This window comes from Lithohypha guttulata (assembly GCF_036872675.1).
Source record: "Lithohypha guttulata strain CCFEE 5908 chromosome Unknown scaffold_3, whole genome shotgun sequence".
Taxonomy (NCBI): domain Eukaryota; kingdom Fungi; phylum Ascomycota; class Eurotiomycetes; order Chaetothyriales; family Trichomeriaceae; genus Lithohypha; species Lithohypha guttulata.
This window is the reverse complement of record NW_027042752.1, coordinates 178370-196790: the sequence shown is the minus strand read 5'-3', so window position 1 is coordinate 196790 and position 18421 is coordinate 178370. Positions and strand designations below refer to the sequence as shown.

Sequence of the window (18421 nt, the reverse complement as noted above, 5' to 3'; positions counted from 1 at the left end):
AAATCCTTCCGTGTTCCGACAAAGATTACATTCTTCTCGATCATGATGCAGCGTCCTCCAGGGAGCCGTCAATTTTTCCCTTCATGTTGTCCAACTTGCTCTTGACTTGGCTTTTCAATGTCCATTTTGTCTAGGATTTTCCTGACCCCAGCACCACGTCCCGTATCTGCATCAAGCTCGTTTATTACTGCCAAAGCTTTATTCCTAAGTTCCCGGACCACCTTGCGGGTGTACTCAAATGAGCCCGTACTCTCCATGTATTTCACTGCATATCGCTTTACCTCCTCGTCATGTGTCCTTTGCTTCAGAATATTGATTAATTGTAGGTTTCCTGGATTCGCGCGTATCGAATGGATGACTGGGAATGAGAATTTGCCCTCGGTCAGGTCTTCGCACATGCCTTTGTTCTGAGTGTAGATGCTGGAGCTCAAATTCAGGTAATCATCGCAGATTTGGAAGACCAGACCCATCAGATTGACCAGTGGTACACAGTCTATCCTCCCTCTTTCCGGCGACTCAGCTTGCATCAAGTTGATCGCCAGTCTAAACAGACCGCCAGTTTTGTTCTGAACCATTTCGAGGTAGTCATCCTCAGTCGGGCAAGTGAGAGTATCACGCCAATAAAGATCCATACCCTGGCCGCGATGGAGGTTGAGCAATTCAGAGATAAAAACGTGCATCGCGTCCTCTTTATGTTCCAGGTGTTGCAGCTCTTGCATGGCCAGGAAGTAAACGTAGTTCGCGCTGTTGATCGTTTGTGCCGTGCCGAAGATATTGTGAGCTACTGGCACGCCTCTTCGGAGTATGCTATTATCTTGGACATCGTCTATCAGCAAGCTCGAGGTATGCAGCATGCCGACAACTTTCGTGATTACTTTCAGCGAGGACGGAGGCACTTTGAGGAAGACGTTGAAGGCTTCTATCATTGCGCTTCGAATATCCTTGCCCGGATGCGAGAAGAGGTAGTCATACGGTCCCATTATTATCTTCTCTTTCTCTATAGACCATTCTCCAGGTCGCTTTTTCTCCATTATGTTGTCAGGCCGTGAACTCCTCTTACTATGCCGATGTGTTTGAATTCCAGGACTACCGTTGGTTAGAGGATAATCCGAGGACGAGCCACCTCCTGCCAGTGGCGGACTCGAAGCTATTTGAGGTTGATGCATGCCAGGCACGGATTTGTTGCTGATCCAAGTCTCTTCAGGCAGGGGTACCAGGACAGGTTTAGATGCTTGGTGGTGTACTGCGTGGATGTAGCCTGCCGAGCTTGATCGTGCCGGTATTGCATTCGGTGACGATGGGTTGTCGAGTGAGGGAGGGGTCATGGTCACAGAAGATAAGTAAAGTTCTTAAAAGGTCGGAGTGGTGCGGCTGTACACTGCTTCTATCTCCCGAGTGTTGACGTGTAGCCGCAGGCAGATGGATTCACCTTGGCACTTGAACAGTTTAGGATCTGTGCATGATCCGAAGTACTTGCTCTACACTTATTGCTTTGCACGGAGGATGCTGAAACACAAATCTGAACGTTTTAGCTATCTGCTTGATGGATCTTGAGCACAAATGTTGAAGATGGTAGACGTCGACTTGAGAAACGCGACACAAGCACAGATTCGAGAGGAGTAATACGAAGCAGGGACTCCCTTCCGTCGACCGCAGACACAACTGCGCACGAATTATCATCCATCTGAACTTCTGTGCCTGCATCAGCGATCACATGCCTCTGTTTTTTTGCCCAATATTGTTTCATCATGACGTCGAGGACGCTGTATCGAGCCGTAGTGCCGGCAGTGGGCGTTCATGGCGGGGTCATCGAAGTGTTGCTGGGCTACGCTTAGCGTATATTGACTAGGATCGAGATAGGAAAGTGCGACCGATCGCAATCGAGCAAGTCTCCAGTTAGAGCTTGAAACACCACGCCCATTTATCGTATTCTTAGTACGTGAACGTACACAGGGCTACTTAGGTCAGAGAGTGGAAGCATAGCTGAAGTCAAACAACAAACAGCAGAAAGTTCGAAGCTGCCAGGACGATGGAAACCCTTCTCTCCCACTCGTTCGACTACCTCTCTTCCGCATCACCACAAAAGATTCGCAAAGGTCTAAGACAGGTCGAAGGCCTACTAGCACAGATATGCATGTCTAAGCCTCAACAGCCTCTAAACAAGCGGCATTCTATGCTGGCTTTAGGGTCGAATTCAACCACCACCCCGCCTAAGAAGCTCAAAGACCTGCACAGTGATCCAGCATATAGAGAGTTCTTCAAACTGCAACAAGGCTTTCAGTGGAATGTGTGTATGCGACTGATCAGCTGTCTGGAGAGACTACTGGGGAAAGAAAGCAATGGCACAAACGACCTGTTGGTTATACAGACCTTGGAGCTCATTCAAGGAGTGCTGCTATTACATCCACCAAGCAGGGAACTCTTTGCCAGAGAAATATACATGAACGTGAGGAAACCACCCATCCTTGAATATCACCAGACTGACGTTCGCAGCTCTTTCTCGACCTTCTTGACCCACAAAACTGTCCCGCAATACAATCGACAACTCTGCTCGCCCTTGTAACCTCTCTCCTCGATCAGCCAAGCAACACCCGCACTTTCGAAACCCTGGACGGTCTACTCGTTATCACCTCTCTTTTCAAATCTCGCTCCACGAGCCGCGAAGTCAAGATGAAATTGGTCGAATTCCTTTACTTCTACCTTATGCCAGAAACTGCACCACCAAAGCACGTGGTCACTAGTGCAACAAATACAGCTGTCCTCGGCGGAAGAGGGAGAGAAATTGCTGCTGCCTTCGACAGGGACAGGAGGAGGGAAAGCACTGTCCACATCGACACAGAGATAAAGGGAGATGGGCAGACAAGATCTACCACTGACAAGCAGGAAATGTTGAGCAAGTATCTGAGCAACGTGCAGGATCTCGTGGAAGATTTGAGTGAGGGCAGTGGACCATTCGGAGTTGGATCGTGAATGAGCTCCGGAAAAGCTGAAACGACTGTAAGAAAATGGAAAGGACAGAGAAGTGATGGTTTTCAGTAACCCATACAAGGACAGCCTGTGCTGCTACGTACGACATGAGAGAGCACAGGCCTGCCAGTTCTCGATGACCCACGTCGTATCTCGGCTATGTCCTTCGATCGACTTACGAATCATGTATAACCAGGAAAGCGAAATGTGTCGGTTACTCAAGTAAGAAGGGTTTCAATGTTTGATTTGGACGGGACGATGGTGTTCAGACGACCGGATGAATTTTGCATCTAATGAGCGAACGTACACTGTTTTTGTAGCCACCAAAGGTCCCGATGATGGTCCGGCGTATTACTACATAGATGGCGTTGCATGCGGAAAGGCAATCTGCTTGAAGCAGGTGTCTGTGACTGAATTACTATACGCTGCTCAGGTTCATATCCACGTTAGGTGCAGTGAGTCGCGGCTCTGTCGCCCTTTCTTGGCCCACTTCGAGCTGGTAGATGTACTGTGGTATCTCTGTGAAGATTCGTCTTCCACATTCATGGTAATTAGGCTGGACAAAAGCAGCATCTCTGTAGGCTCGATCTGAGAGCAATGTCGACACAAATTTATTCATTCTTGGCGCTGGCCGCTGAGGCAGTGACTGCACCTGTACCACCTTTCTCACCAATAACACCACTACACATATTCATGGTCAGCGTGCACCCAAGAGCAGCGAGGTCAACACTGACCAGCACCCTGTGACAGCGCTAGTGAAGATGAACAAGATGAAAGTCATCTAGGCGGAAATGTAACTCTTTCTTCTTCCTACCATTTGCGTTGTATGAGTCATGTCGATCGTGGTGCATGCATGGCCCGACCTCAAAACAATTATGCCTACACATTCACCCAGAAAACCACTGACAGGAGTATCCTAACATAATTACATTGCACGTATACAGCAAGTGACCTGCACAGTATTCAGGAACACCATTGCTCAGACCCGTGACAACACAATGGCAGACGTTCCTCCAGAACAGGAAATCTTGACCAAGGCCAAAAACGACGCAAGCGTAAGCGGCCAGATCAAGTATCTCTCAACAGCAGAAGCATATGATCTTTGGTCAGAAGTCTACGACACCGACGGCAACTTCCTCCAAGCACTAGACACCATCGAGATGAAGACACTCCTGCCCACCGCTATCCGACTCCTCAACGCAGACAACTCCTCCAAATACCCACCATGGAAAGCAGTCGACCTAGGCTGTGGAACAGGCAGAAATACCCTCCAACTCCTCAACACAGACGAAATCCACGAAATCCACGAAATCATTGGCCTAGAACTATCACCCAAAATGATGCAGATCGCCCAGGACGCATGTCACGACAACCTCCTATCCAAGAGCAGGAGCAGGAGGGAAAGAACTACCAAATCCGACACCACAATCGAGCAAAAAGTCACGTTCGAAACATACGACATGATCACGTCCAAATCCGCAGCACCCGCACCAGCAAAAGGAGCTGATCTAGTCGTGTCAACGCTAGTCCTCGAGCACATACCCACCACGCAGATCTTCTTCGAGACATGTGCGAACATGCTCAGGCCAGGCGGTGTGCTTCTGTGCACGAACATGCATGCGCAGATGGGGAAGATCAGCCAGGCGGGGTTCGTGGATCCGAAGACGGGAGATAAGATCCGACCGGTGAGTTATGCGCATACAGTGGAGGATGTTGTGATGGCGGCGGAGGCGGCTGGGTTGGAGTTAGTTGGTGGTGATGGTGAAGAGGGGGTGAAGGAAGTGGCTGTTGATGAGACGCTGGCGGAGAGATTGGGTCAACGGGGGAAGAAGTGGGTCGGCGTGACTGTGTGGTTTGGTGGACTTTGGAAGAAGACGTGAGGATGTGTTTTGAGGTATGTGCTACATTACAATAGGGCGTGTCTACCGTATCACATTGAATAATAAATTCAGAGCTTTGGAAGTAGGCCCAACCCTGTAGAGAACGAGATGGACGATGCAGTAACAGCGTCGAAATAGTTGATATTGGTTGTAATACAAATTGGCGGCCTTGTTGCGCGTCGCCCTGAGACAAATTGCACAGCGCAAGACTGTCCATGAAGCTGTAATCAGTATTGACTTTTAGCGAGTGTCTTCGGTACTTCCCGAGTGTGCTCGCTCAACCTCCATGTAGAGGTAGGTCTTTTGTTACAACGATCGAACCGCGTCATCATGCTCCAGCATTTCAGGAATTCGAATCCGCATCCTGTCGTAACCTCCATTCAGCTCCAAGCATGTGCAATCAACTATTCCTAGCCAGAAGGTCCACACGTGAATTTTGCAGCGAAATACGGTCATATGTCTGAAGGCCATACTTGCCATGAATTCTGCTAGGTCGATAGGACGTACCATATGTCCTTCAACTGGCGACTGAAAGCATGTGACTTCTGATTTGTCCATGTGAGACAGTGTGGGCAATCAAGGAGTCGACTGAGTCATGTCATCTCCATTGCAGAAGTGCAGAACACGCTTTCGATGGTGGAGTAACTTTTCATGTCGCGACAGAAGGTCCAGTAATGTTGAGTCCTGCCAAGACAAAGAGTTCTGCTGCGATGACCGTCCAAAACTTAGCAATAGATGTGTATACGAGAACAGCGTCACATCGAAGATATTTGGCGACTCTGTTTTGCTGAAGAAGGAATCGTCACCAAGCGCAGTAGCCAACGCCTTGAAAGCTGCGTCTGCTGCTTCGTATATTTCCTCCTCGTCAATGTGGGTTCTTGTGCGCAGTAGCTGCTCTTGGGCCGCCGACCTCAGTTGGTGTGCCAGGCTTATTTGCACCATAGTGTTGCTAGAAGCAGTCTCCACATAGAGTCTCCTCGCAACGGCTTCAAAATTCTCCTTCCGTAGATAGAGAAAGTATAACCAGGCATTACGCACATTCTGGTCGATCAAGGCCATGTAAGCCTCAAGTTGAATAGGTAGCGTTTCCTCTTTTGCGCCTTGTGACTCTGCCCACCTCTGAATTTTCGACGAGGGTATGGCTTGTGGTTGTGGCTCCTTCTTCGATTTCTGCGCAGGTAGCAGGAAAGGTAAGGCGCCAGACGGAGAGGCATGGTTGTTCGCAGACACGACCGTAAACGGAATTCTTTTAGCCAATAGGTACGCCTGCCATTTCAAGCAGGCAGGATTTGGCGACAGCTCATGACCGTTGATCGTGAAGATGTGGAGTGTATGATGGTGTCTCGAATTTGGAACTCTCTGTGGTAGTTCGTTCTCATCGTAGGTGATCAAAGGGAACAATGAGAAGAGCTGGCGAATAGCCGGAGGAAGACTGAACCATTGAGGGGATTTTATGACTCTTTCAGGCTGATGTCTTGCTTGTCCTTGACTATGAGAGCCATTGACGTTCATAGCCCGACCTTGAACGTTCCCGACTCTTTGGTTCGATGGGTCGTGCATGGAGAAGGAGAAGGCAGTCGTTGAGGCCAGAGACTAAAGTTTGTAGGCTAAACACTGGCCGCAGCCAAGCCTGTACCTGACTAAACCACGAGCAATCTTAGCGTGCTTCAATGACCTCCAAAGCCTGGCCATTTTGCGTCTAATCACTGGCTGATCCCACATGCTACACTCAAGCCTGCCCCTCAAGCGGGAATTCTAGCACTGTTCGAATGGTAACCACGATGCGAAAGTTGACATTCGGATTCATGTGAGCCATTGCTAGTGCGCCCAAAGTGCTCAGAGGATCTGCGCCGCTCATTTACTTCAATCCAGCACCCACGAAACTTTTCTTCCTTTCTCTTCTCACATCAATACCATACCTGTGGCATGGCAAAGAGCAGAATACAGAGAGAAACAAACTCAGGAAAATATGGGGCTCGGTAACGGTGGTAAGGTAGCAAAGGCCTCGGGCGGAAAGAAGTCTACACTGAAGAAGGAGAATGTAGAACGACAGCTTGAACAAGAGTCAAACAGCGGCACAGAGTCTGGCACTGCGAACAAGTCAGTCAAGAACAAACTGACTGGCATTGTGATTGATGGGAAGAATTGGGCTTGCGCACCGTGCAAGCTTGGTCATCGAGTTGGGTCGTGCAACCATGCCATCTCGCGTCCTATGATGCCTACTCATGCTCCTGGCCGACCTGCAGCCGGTGCTCCGAAGAAGATTTTGTGTGACTGTCCCAGGGACTGTTCTTGCACCAAAAGAGACTGCAAATGCGCTCGAGAATGCTCATGCGTAGTTCGAATGTGGTTTCTGGTCAAGCTCCAGGCCATGTCTGAAGAGCGATGGGTGGTTGATCGTCCTGTCGACACCGATCTCAAAGGAGTAATGTTATCGCCAGAGGAGGCAGCAGAAAGAAGAGCTAAGAAGGAAGCTCAGCACGCTGAGGTCTCAAGTCCCGCCAGCAATCATTCAAGGAGATCTTCTACCACAATCGAACCAACCTCTCCTTCACAGGCCAAGCCAAGTGCTACTGGCGGATGTTGCACACATAAGCAGGTTGTCGCCAAGGAAATCCGAGCAGGTCTGATGTCGCACCAGCATGCTACAAACGGCGCAAATGTCAGCAGCGTCCGTCACGCTCAACTAGCTTCGACTCATGGCTGTAACTGTGGCGCCGCATGCGCCTGTGCATTCTGTCCTCAACATCCCAACAATCAAGTGTCGCGGAACTATGTACAGCAGCAAGCCGCCTTCATCTCTCAACAGGGACCTATTGACACAAACTTCACCCATTTCCAACCAAGCGTGCCTCAGGAGATGTCGTGCATGGGAGGCCAACCACAGTTCGCCGTCACTCGATTGCCTATGCAGCCAGACTTTAGCAACTTCCAGGCAGCCTTTCCATCCACCAATACAGGCAACTACTTCTTGGCGTACCCTATGCGACACACCGACACACCTGTACCCCAATCACTCTCTCAAATTCCGATGCCTGCCTTTCCGCCTACAATGTATGCTGGAGCGGCAAACGGCTTGAATGGAGCGGCACAGAGTGTGAACGATGCAGCCCTCAATGACAACTTTGATTACGGTCCTTTCGGGTCAAATTACCTCGAACCCGGCAACGCAATGGTAGTTAACGACGGTCCCAATGGTTGGCAAGACCTCACCTTTCAGCCGGATGGTCACATGGGTCTACCAACTCTGCCAGCCAACTCAGGTTTTGACGTACTGTCTCCTCATTCTGAAGACCTTTCACTATCATCCAACATGGGATATAGTGGACACGGCGCTCTGCCTATGTCTAGCAGCGTCGCGAGTCCTACCATGGGCGCGATACCTGATCTTGACGGCTTCTCTATGCCTGCACCGCTCATGTCACCATTGCACACCACTATCCCAGCCTCGTTGGCTATGGACGGTCCAATGATGTATCCGATGCCTACCACTTCTCATAGCCCTGAAGTTGGCATGCTGTTCCAGGAGCAAGATCAGTTCGACCCTAATCAATGGTTCGAGGCAGAACCAGCACATACACAACCACAATTTACTAGTGCTTTATGAGCATAAGACGGAGTTTAGGAGAATGGTGTTTTGGAGGGGAGGAGGCGGTCCACATAATAGAGCCATGGAGCTACAAAAAGGGGAGGCATATTGATTTGATTTGATTTGGATTTGATTTCTGGGATACTGATACAGACAGTCGCTCCTTGCCCAGCACATACGAGCTCTCAGCTTAAGAGCTGCTAGATAGAGCAGCTTTAAAACAAACTACAAAGTAATCAACATGAATCGTGTCTGTCTTTGATCGCCTGTCAATGATTTACGAATACGAGCCACTTCTTGAATTGTGGGGCACGTCTGTCAAGGTTTTATGATGGCTTCTTTCGGCTTACGCGACAGCCATCTGTGATCTCACCGGCTGAAATTCCTCCCAAACCAGCCAGTCATTGATTTCGTCAATCGCACTATCCTCGACTGAGCCAGACTTGCAACCTTTCCGGTCTTTACCTACCATATCTGGTATCGATGTGCAATCCACCTGTCCAATGTGGTGCGTGTTTTGTTCCGTTTCATCTTAGCGCCTGCCACCCCCGACGTTCGGTCGACCTTTTCCCATACACTATTGGCCGTACTTTCCACGTTTCGACCACACCGCTCAAGGAACGCTGCTGTAACACTTGGGAAGCGTCGACTGTCGGATGTGAAACTTCCCGCGCCTCAGGATGGCAATTCCATATTTCGAGACGGAAGCTGTAAGGCTAAGGTGGTCGCTCTCGAGTCATATAACCTCTAGATTACTTGAAAAGGATTGATCGAGCACTCCTTCTCCGAAGCGCGATTCTACCGACATATTTTGAACGGATTCTACCCCGTAACGTGCACAAGGTCACGATGGGATACTCTACAAACAGAACGATATCAGACGCAAGGGCAGTGATGAAGTTGCCGATCTTCGACTCCGATGGCAGGAAGCTTGCATTCGAGGATGTTCTCGACGTGACGGCCTCCAAGGACGACAAATCTTGCAATTCTTCGACGATTTCGCGTTCGTGTTCTTGTGATAGGAGATCGGAACAAAATTCTACGCTCCGGAGTCAGCATCGTGTCCTTGTTATCTTTGTCCGCCATTTCTTCTGTGGTAACTGTCAGGAGTACATTCGATGCCTAGCAGCTCATCGGCTTCTGTCCGAGGCAAGTCTGCTTGAACATAAGCTCAGATTAGTCATCATTGGCTGTGGTACACCGTCGCTAATCAATTCATACCGTGCCATCACGAACATGCCTGAATCGTGGGCAATGTATGCGGATCCTTCTACCAAACTATATGAAGCACTGGGTATGCATAAAAGCCTGAGTATGGGCGATCACAATCCAGGATATATCCGGAGATCGCTCGCGGAGAACATGCTCGCAAGCATTATGCAGGGTGTGAGGAGGATACCAGAAGGCGATGTTAGAGGTGCTGGGAGCTGGAAAACGAATGGCGGCGAGTTTCTTTTTGAGTGGCAGGAACAGGCTGAAGACTGGAAGCTCATGTGGTGTCACCGAATGAGAAATTCTAGAGATCATACAGAGGTTGAGGAATTGTCCCGCATCATCGGCCTCGGCGGCCCAGTTTCGGTCAATGTGAGCGAACAAATGAACAGCAAAATAATCACAGGAGCTCGATCGTCGTCAGTCGTATCGAACGAAGACTCAGTTTTACACGAGAAGCTGGAAAAACTTCCTTCTTCCAACCCCAATACTGGCTTGAGAAGATCGCTTTCAGTACGGCGACAGTCTTGGGCGATCAAGACGAGTATCTTGAGAAGGTCCCTCAGCATTCGTGTTCGAGCTTGAGACGGTTGACGCGAACATGTCGTTCTTCATTCAATCCCAGCTTGCCGAGACGACCACCTTTTGAGATAGCAGATGCGCTGGTTCTGGTTCTCCAGTGTGGATATTGCTCACATCTGCTCGAGTCTGGTCCACCAAGCATTTCGCCAGGTCCTCAAGAATACTTGCGCAACTCAGACATGTGATGTGACTCTAAGTGATATATACATCAACGTGATGCCATCACAACGTTCGAGCACACAACATACCATATTCCGAAGCGATCCACCTCAGCCTAGTCTTTGGGCTCATATTTCTATCGACCTCGCAACGTTAAAGAGAATTTCTCTTAATTCATCTTCACTCAAGGATCTTCGTTTGCTCAATTGCATTCCATCTCGACCTGACATGGCTAATCAGAAAGACAACCAACGACAACCTCAAACACTGGTGAAGGGTCCCGTGTCAGACAGCAAATGCGAGTCTGAGCTCTCATTCCGAGAAAGATGTCAGCTGTACCACACGAATTCACGCGGGCAGCGCATTGACACGACAGCATCTCACGAGAGACCTTCCACACGCTCAACCCACCTTGCTCCACAAAGTGCTGGAACGAGCGTCTCGACTCCACGAGAAGCAGCACTCTATGCCAGACTCTCTCAACATGATCCAGCTCAACGTGTTTCCGCTGAGAATCAGCCAGACCTTCCAGACGTTACTGCTCGTGCCTGCGTTAGCACAAGGAACGCAATCTTCGACCAACAAAGGCGCCAGTACGAGGCGAGGAAGCAAGAGGCTGCCGAAAGAGCTGCTGCTCGAGCAATTAGACTTGCGATCGAGTGCGCACATACTCGCACTGTCTCGGAGAGGTCACAGGTGCGGCGCAACTCGATGGAGAAAGTGATCAAGTCGTTCGATATGGTGGAGAAGGAAGACGACAAAGACGACGTACTGAGTGGAAGCTCAATAGATGAGGAACTGGACGTTGAAGGATGGTCGATAGTCTCTAGTTATGGGGAGGTAGATGAGCCTGGGAAGATATGACTGTCAAATCAAAATAAGGGTCCTGTGCCGGGTCATCGCGAAAAGCTCGCTTTTGTTCTTGCTCTGTTCGCAACTTTTTCATAGTCATTACGGCCTTTGAGAAGGCATGTGTCCACTGCTACTCCGAGATACACGGCGTATTCGCTCAACTTCATCGTTTGTGTATTTATTCTTTCTCATAGGAGTGCTTCGGGTAGAAGGCGCCGTGTCAGCCAACGAATACCTCACTACTTATCAACCTCCACAAAAACCATCAGCGCCTCTGCTGCAGGATGCTTGGTGAATACATCCATCTGTTTGCATCTGGGGCTAGGATTCCGGGGAGATATAGAAATGTCAACGCCCGACATATGCCCTAGCGCCAAGGCAGCAAGCTGTCCAGCGCGTCAATCCCCACGATACGCGTTGCGTTGTGATGCATTGTCTCTTTTTCACCTTGAATCCGACAGCACAACTCGAGCACAATATGCGGCTTCATGCGCTGTCTACTGCACGGTCAGGTCAAATTCACATAGTGCACTCCCCCGAATTTGTTGACGAGAGATCGATCTTGAGGACCTCGTAGATTACCCTACAGCACTACACGAATTATCTTGATGGCACCGAGATTCGTGATATGAGTTTCAAACACCCTGGAACCTCCTATTTGACTGCCTTCTGAACGTTATGGCCTCACCGTGAGCAAATAGCAGATGGCCAACCCAGAAGTATCGCTGGAACTTTGGCGAATGAGGTAGACTCAACACAACGTAACTGTCGTGGTCAGAGCGACACCACCACCGAATCGAGACTCTCGTGTCATGTCAGCCACGTTCAGTCCTCAATTTGAGGAGATTTCCGTTAGACTTCGTTTCGGTTCTCGGTTCATATGTACAATATGATCAATTCTATCGGATCCCCGCATTGTCCTACCAATGTTCATTAGGCGAACTGATATTGTATAGAGAGACCCCAACCTTCGAGACGACGTCGCTCCGCCACGATTAATTATCCCTCGCCCTCGTTGATCAAATCTGCTCGGGAAACGGGTCGTTAGCTGGGTCTTCCTTGGCATCCGTCGTTCTCAGTCCAGCACTCTAGACCACAATTGTTAAGCTCCATAAGAGTACATAGACACAAACTAGGGAACAGTCCGAGACAAGTCGTGTCCCCTCTACGCTCCCCGAATCACACGTCGAAGCACAGCACCATGACCACACAGACTCAATCCGTCACAGCCGTGGTGGCCTACCCACCAGCTGAACCTGGCAAGCCAACCCTCAAGCACGAAATCTTGACCCTGAGTCAGTTAAGGCCACAAGCAGGCGAAGTCCTCGTGCGGATCATAGCTGTTGGAATCTGTCACACCGACGTCTACGTAGGAGGTCTGCCCGCAGAGGCCATGAGCTATCCCAGCGCCCTCGGCCACGAAGGATCTGGTTACGTGGAAGCAGTTGGTCCCGGAGTCACTTCCGTAGCAGTCGGTGATCCAGTCCTCCTGAGCTATACTTACTGCGGTGAATGTGACCTGTGTACAGATAGTATGCCGATATACTGTCAAAAGTTCAATGAGGAGAATATAGGGTGTGTCAGTAAGGTCTGGACAACTGAGGACGGCAAGGAGGTTGGCGGGAAGTTCTTTGGACAGAGCAGTTTTGCTAGCTTGAGTGTTGTGGATGAGAAGAGCATTGTTAATGTGAAGGGCTTGGCGGATAATGAGGAGGATCTCAAGAAGTATTGTCCTTTGGGCTGCGGGTTGATGACTGGGAGTGGTGCTGTAATCAACGTCGCTGCAGCAAAACCAAGCGATGTCGTGCTTGTGACAGGACTGGGCGCGGTCGGACTCGCTGCAATCATGGCGGCGAAGATTCAGGGATGTCGCGCGATAATTGCTGTTGATCGAATTGACAGTAGGCTTGCAATAGCTAAAGAGCTTGGTGCCACACATACCTACAATACAAGTGGACTGGACATCAGCAGTGACTCTTACGCAACTGACTTGGCCGCCAAATTGAAGAACATCGCTCCGGACGGAAAACTCAACTACGCAATCGACACAACTGGTGTCCTACCCGTGATTAACGCTCAAATCAAAGCTCTCAGCAAAAGAGGCAAGCTGATCCAGATCGGTATACCCATAACAAATGCGACGAGCAGCATTCCTCTCGACATGCAAGACTTCTTCCACGTCACGAAACGAATGGAAACAAACTTTCTTGGCGACTGTCTGGCGAAAGAGTTTGTGCCGAGAATGATACAGTGGCATAAAGAGGGCAAATTTCCGTTTGACAAGTTCATCAAGTTCTACGATGCGAGGGATGCTGCTCAGGCGTTGGAGGACATGAAAACGGAGGTTATTAAGCCGATATTGATACATTGATTGTTCCTGTCAGTGACTGGGGCCACGTTCCGAGGTAGTGGCTTAACCGCTAGAACTCTCCTTGTACTCTTTCAGGACTTGCATGACCTCCTGCTTGGATTTACCCTCTTTCAGGCATCTCAGCACAAGATCTGTCTGGCTCTCTGGCGCCATGCCACCCGGTGCAGGTGGACGTCGATCCAAGTTCGTTGGGAAAGGGTAAGCTTCAGTCATAGCTCGTACCGCACATTCAATCTCGAGCGCGTCCAAAGTCTCCTCCCTCATGCACTGAGCTAGCTCATCCCAGCACGCATCTACCATGGAGTCATGGTCGATCGCTTCCATTGTTTTCCCAAAGGCACTGCTGATTTGCAACAGGTTCGCGCTTCTGTCGACCCCATTTGGGCCTGGACTTGTCTCATTCTCGCCAGCGGCATGTAGTAGTGCAGGATTAAAGAAGACTGCATCGCCCTTGTTCAACGACAGACTGACCCACCTGTCTGCAAAATAGTCCTTGACCTCATCGGTCCGCCACGCCATGTACCCTTCCTCTAGGAGTTGACTGAAGGGCAGGAATCTTGTGGGCCCAGACTCAAGTGGCATATCACTATGGGCGACAGCACCTTGCAACGTCAGAAATTGAGATACGGCATGCATCGTCTTGGGCCACCTTGCACATTGCTCGGCGGTCTGAAAGCCAAGATGATAGTCCCGATGGGGCATTTGCGGCTTGCCGCCAGGTCGGACGATATTGACTTGTGCAGTCACGGTGTAGTCTGGACCTAGCCAAGCTTCTGAGACGTGTTTGATCCAGGGATTGGAATAGTATGCCAGGAAGGACGCTGGATCGGTTAACGCATGCTTTTGCAGAGAGTTCCATATACGACTGTTTGCTTCCGAAGCTGCAAAGTGGTCACCACGAGACAATGAGGCTTCGGCTGCTATTATGGAGTCAAATATCTCGTTAGATTTATCGATAGTGATGAGGGAGTCCTTTGGGTAAAATGCTTTGAGGACAAAGACACCAGGACCATTATGCAGAACTTCGTGCCATGTGTCCTGAAGTGCAGAGACTAACTCCTTGTCACTAGCAGAAAACTGTGATAGATCGTATACAGGAATGTTTTCGGCGATGGCTGAGCTGTAGGGGAAGTCTTTTCCCCCGGCTCCTTGCGAGCACAGGCTCTTCAATCTTGATAGAGTGCTGGAATTGTTAAGACCGAAACATCGTTTAGGTGTGCTGGCTTTGGCATGCCCGTTCGTGCTGCTGAAATTGTCACCACTCTCTATATTGTCCATTGCATGTTTTGAACCCGAAAGACAGTGATCTCGGTTTTGTGTCGAACCTGTCGAAATATAAATATCGACAGGTATCAGAAGTCATGTCCTATTTGAGTAAGTGCGGAGCTGTTGCCGGATTCGGGCTTCCAACATGGTCTTGCTCGAATCAATGACTTGGCTCGAAGAACCAACCTTCGATCGCGGAGAACAACAACATTGAATAAGACATCTATTCTTGCGAGGATGACACAAAACTTGTCAAGCCAAGATGCTTCTCGAGTACTGTGTTCTTGATGAAGCGCGGCTCGCTGTGAATTTCCTGCTGTAGTACGGTTGTCGGCTACGTTGCTCAAACAGGCGCTAAGGGCCATGTCGCTCGTGCTTCTTCGTCGAATCAGACTTAAATCTGCGAATGGCTTTTCACTCGCCCATCTTCTACAGATTCGATCCGGTAGAAACAAATCGCAGAGCCCGATTACACTCTTTGCGACAAGTCATATCGCAGCTTTTGATGCGCCTTTCGATGTTCACAGACGATACTGTCGCAGTGTCAGATGATTCAGGTTAGCCACCCATCAGCTTGTGGGGCCGGTTTCTCCTTCTGGGAATCTGTGGCACAGCAGAAACACATCCGATGCACTTCGGTGGGTCCATCTCCTCGGAGTACTCCGGATCAAGAAGAAACGAGGACTCTTGTGGTAGTACTACTTGAGGACAACGACGTTGTGGTAGAGCGTTGTAACGCAAGATTGTTCTTGCTGCATTCCCGCAGTTGCTACGTATGATCACTATCCTATCCTATCGTGCTCATATCATGCTGATATTCTTACACCGCAGGCTGGGTTGATGAGCACAATCAGTTAAGAAGAATACACGGATCAATCTGACGAAACACTATCTGCACGGAATAGACCGAGCTGGTTGTTACGACAGGAGATCTACAGTCAGGTCAACTACAAGATCAAAAACAAGTTCTTTTAGGCAAGTCCGAAGGCTACCCAATCGTGCTCAGGCCAGGCACTCAACCCTTCTCCATGGAAAATGATTCGAGATCCAAAATAGTTCATAACTTATGAAGCGGCAGAGTTACTGCCTATGAGCTACAGTAGCTAGAGGCTTGCAGCTCACACTGTCAGCGGCTCTCGCACTAATACTCGAGCACAAGCTCATTAGCACTTTTTGAAGTGAGGGGGCGATGGTTTCCTGCACGAGAGCCTAGCGATGCCAAAGTGGATCAAGCTTTCGGCTTCCTCCTTGGCGGCAACCATGCTTTTGAACTTCTGCTTTTTATGCATGTCTACGTCAGAAGCGATTGCAATTATTCGTCAACTGCTACGCTGCGCACATATCTTCAGTCAAAGCCACACTCTGAAGCAGCATTGGGTGAGAGCAATTGAACCAGCTATGAATTGTCTGATCCTGTTTCGATCGTGAAGGATGCGACCATGCTTGACCGCCGATGTTTGCCATCGCTCCTTCCGCCTGACTCCAAAACCCAAAATGCTAGCATGGAAAGAGCAAAGTAGCACGGTCGTTGCGGAAGTCGATTCCACACTTATGCCTGGGGACAAAGTCAAACCCACTCTCTAGTACTGGTCATGCTTTGCATAGTCACATAATCCTGCTCAGGTTTCGCGCTTATCAACGCTGTCCTCGATATCTTCTATTATCGGTATTTTTCTTCTTGCCAGCTCATTTGATCTCTCATATTTGACCACAACATAAAAATCAACAACGGCCCCTCGTTGGGAAGTCTCTCTGGCTTTCTCGATCTCACAGAGTATCTACAGTCATGCGGTCATTCTCGTCCAAGGATTCGGATAGGCGGGACAAGGAGAAAGACGACCTCGAGTTTGCAAGAAGCAATCAGGACTCAATACAAGCTGGTGAAGCCAAATTCAAACGATTGTAAGGTTTCTCTACTAGCATATGGTGGCAAGTCGTGTTACTGACCATATACTATAGAGGTTGGAAGAAGTTGACAGTATGTCTGATCGTCGAGGCTATTGCTCTTGGCTCTCTCAGCATACCGTCTGTCTTTGCTGAGGTAGGTATGGTTGCTGGTGTGATCTTGACTGTCGGTCTCGGTCTGATTGCTATCTACACCAGTTACATAGTTGGCCGAGTCAAGCTACAACACCCTGAAGTCGGACACTACGCTGATGCTGTTGGTCTCTGCTTGGGGCGGTGGGGTAAAGAAATTACTGGTGTCATGTTCATTCTGCTTCTAGTCCTCCTGGTCGGTGGTCATACCCTTACTGGCACTATCGCATTTATCAGAATCGTCGACAAAAGCACTATCTGTGCTCTAGTATGGGGTGTCATCTCTGCCATCTTACTCTTCGTTGTGGCGCTACCACCGACGTTTGCCGAATTTGCAATTCTGGGCTACATTGACTTTGTTTCGATCATTTGTGCTATCGGCATCACGATCGTGGCCACAGGTATCGAGGCTGGGAAATCAAGCGGCGGTCTGAGCTCGGTTGAATGGAGCGTATGGCCACCAGCTGATGTTAGCTTCCAAGGCGCATTTCTCTCAGTCACGAACATCATCTTCGCCTACTCCTTCTCCGTCTGCCAATTCAGCTTCATGTCGGAAATGCACACGCCAAAAGACTATGTCAAATCCATATGGGCTCTCGGCTTGTCCGAGATCTTCATCTACACTGTCACAGGTGCTTTGGTGTATGCCTTCGTTGGCAACGATGTTGAAAGTCCTGCTCTATTGTCAGCCGGCTTCACTGTCTCCAGGGTCGCTTTCGGTGTTGCCATCCCAGTCATTTTCATCTCCGGCAGCATCAATACCACAGTAGTATGCCGCTACATGATCGATCGAGCCTTCAAGAACTCTCCAATCAGGTACATCAATACCTTTGCAGGGTGGTCAGTATGGATCACAGCTTGTGCGATTGTGACAGTAATTGCGTGGATCATTGCTGAAGCTGTTCCATTCTTCAACGACTTGCTTGGCCTCATCTCCAGCCTCTTCATCAGTGGATTCACCTTTTACTTTCCAGCGATGTTTTGGTTCATGTTAATCAAAGAAGGGCCTTGGTACAGAGGAACAAAGAATATCAGTCTTTCGATTGTAAATGGTATCATCTTTGCGATGGGGTTGGCAATTCTCGGATGTGGTGCGTACGCAAGCGTGCAAGACATCATGACCAAGTATAATAGTGGTGCCGTTGGGGGCTCTTTTACTTGCAGTCAGGCTCATTATGTTTGAGAGGGTAGAAAAAAGTGACAGTGCATAGCGTCCATCACTGTCATCGCAATAGGCTACTATTCATGAAATATCAAAATGTAAGAACTTCCATGTAACATGACCTCGTGCAAAGTGGTTAGACCATATAACAAGCCAAAGAAGTGGGAGAGGTTGTGTGGTGATAGGAGAGGCAGGTCCGAGTAGAGTTCGTGACAGGAACAGACGCTGTGAGGCAGTCACGACCCCAAGCATCACATATGTCAGTGATCAACTTCTCTAGTATCCCTGGCAGGCTTGCGACCTGGATACCACCATAGCCACATCACCGCATCCAAAAAAGCTAT

General features: G+C 49.4%; 9 protein-coding genes across 9 annotated transcripts; 6 read left to right on the top strand and 3 right to left on the bottom strand.

Moving 5' to 3' along the window:
- Nucleotides 1-68: 68 nt before the first annotated feature.
- Nucleotides 69-1325, bottom strand: BTS1 (geranylgeranyl pyrophosphate synthetase; the record flags this gene model as incomplete). Its single annotated transcript, XM_064898195.1, has 2 exons — nucleotides 69-997; nucleotides 1061-1325. 2 exons carry the CDS (start codon nucleotides 1323-1325, stop codon nucleotides 69-71), a joined length of 1194 nt encoding a protein of 397 aa, XP_064754152.1.
- Nucleotides 1326-2029: 704 nt separating this feature from the next.
- On the top strand, nucleotides 2030-2970 carry LTR64_003844 (uncharacterized protein; the record flags this gene model as incomplete). The annotated part of the gene is made up of 2 exons (XM_064898194.1): nucleotides 2030-2446; nucleotides 2494-2970. 2 exons carry the CDS (start codon nucleotides 2030-2032, stop codon nucleotides 2968-2970), a joined length of 894 nt encoding a protein of 297 aa, XP_064754151.1.
- Nucleotides 2971-3965: 995 nt separating this feature from the next.
- LTR64_003843 (uncharacterized protein) lies at nucleotides 3966-4847 on the top strand (the record flags this gene model as incomplete). The annotated part of the gene is made up of 1 exon (XM_064898193.1): nucleotides 3966-4847. The coding sequence occupies one exon, from the start codon at nucleotides 3966-3968 to the stop codon at nucleotides 4845-4847; it is 882 nt and encodes a 293-aa protein (XP_064754150.1).
- Nucleotides 4848-5423: 576 nt separating this feature from the next.
- LTR64_003842 (uncharacterized protein) lies at nucleotides 5424-6407 on the bottom strand (the record flags this gene model as incomplete). The annotated part of the gene is made up of 1 exon (XM_064898192.1): nucleotides 5424-6407. One exon carries the CDS (start codon nucleotides 6405-6407, stop codon nucleotides 5424-5426), a length of 984 nt encoding a protein of 327 aa, XP_064754149.1.
- A 409-nt stretch (nucleotides 6408-6816) lies between these two features.
- LTR64_003841 (uncharacterized protein) lies at nucleotides 6817-8454 on the top strand (the record flags this gene model as incomplete). Its single annotated transcript, XM_064898191.1, has 1 exon — nucleotides 6817-8454. One exon carries the CDS (start codon nucleotides 6817-6819, stop codon nucleotides 8452-8454), a length of 1638 nt encoding a protein of 545 aa, XP_064754148.1.
- Nucleotides 8455-9672: 1218 nt separating this feature from the next.
- LTR64_003840 (uncharacterized protein) lies at nucleotides 9673-10233 on the top strand (the record flags this gene model as incomplete). The annotated part of the gene is made up of 1 exon (XM_064898190.1): nucleotides 9673-10233. One exon carries the CDS (start codon nucleotides 9673-9675, stop codon nucleotides 10231-10233), a length of 561 nt encoding a protein of 186 aa, XP_064754147.1.
- A 2209-nt stretch (nucleotides 10234-12442) lies between these two features.
- On the top strand, nucleotides 12443-13612 carry LTR64_003839 (uncharacterized protein; the record flags this gene model as incomplete). Its single annotated transcript, XM_064898189.1, has 1 exon — nucleotides 12443-13612. One exon carries the CDS (start codon nucleotides 12443-12445, stop codon nucleotides 13610-13612), a length of 1170 nt encoding a protein of 389 aa, XP_064754146.1.
- Nucleotides 13613-13654: 42 nt separating this feature from the next.
- LTR64_003838 (uncharacterized protein) lies at nucleotides 13655-15089 on the bottom strand (the record flags this gene model as incomplete). Its single annotated transcript, XM_064898188.1, has 2 exons — nucleotides 13655-14877; nucleotides 15065-15089. The coding sequence occupies 2 exons, from the start codon at nucleotides 15087-15089 to the stop codon at nucleotides 13655-13657; spliced, it is 1248 nt and encodes a 415-aa protein (XP_064754145.1).
- A 1575-nt stretch (nucleotides 15090-16664) lies between these two features.
- On the top strand, nucleotides 16665-18098 carry LTR64_003837 (uncharacterized protein; the record flags this gene model as incomplete). Its single annotated transcript, XM_064898187.1, has 2 exons — nucleotides 16665-16780; nucleotides 16838-18098. 2 exons carry the CDS (start codon nucleotides 16665-16667, stop codon nucleotides 18096-18098), a joined length of 1377 nt encoding a protein of 458 aa, XP_064754144.1.
- Between the last annotated feature and the right edge of the window lie 323 nt (nucleotides 18099-18421).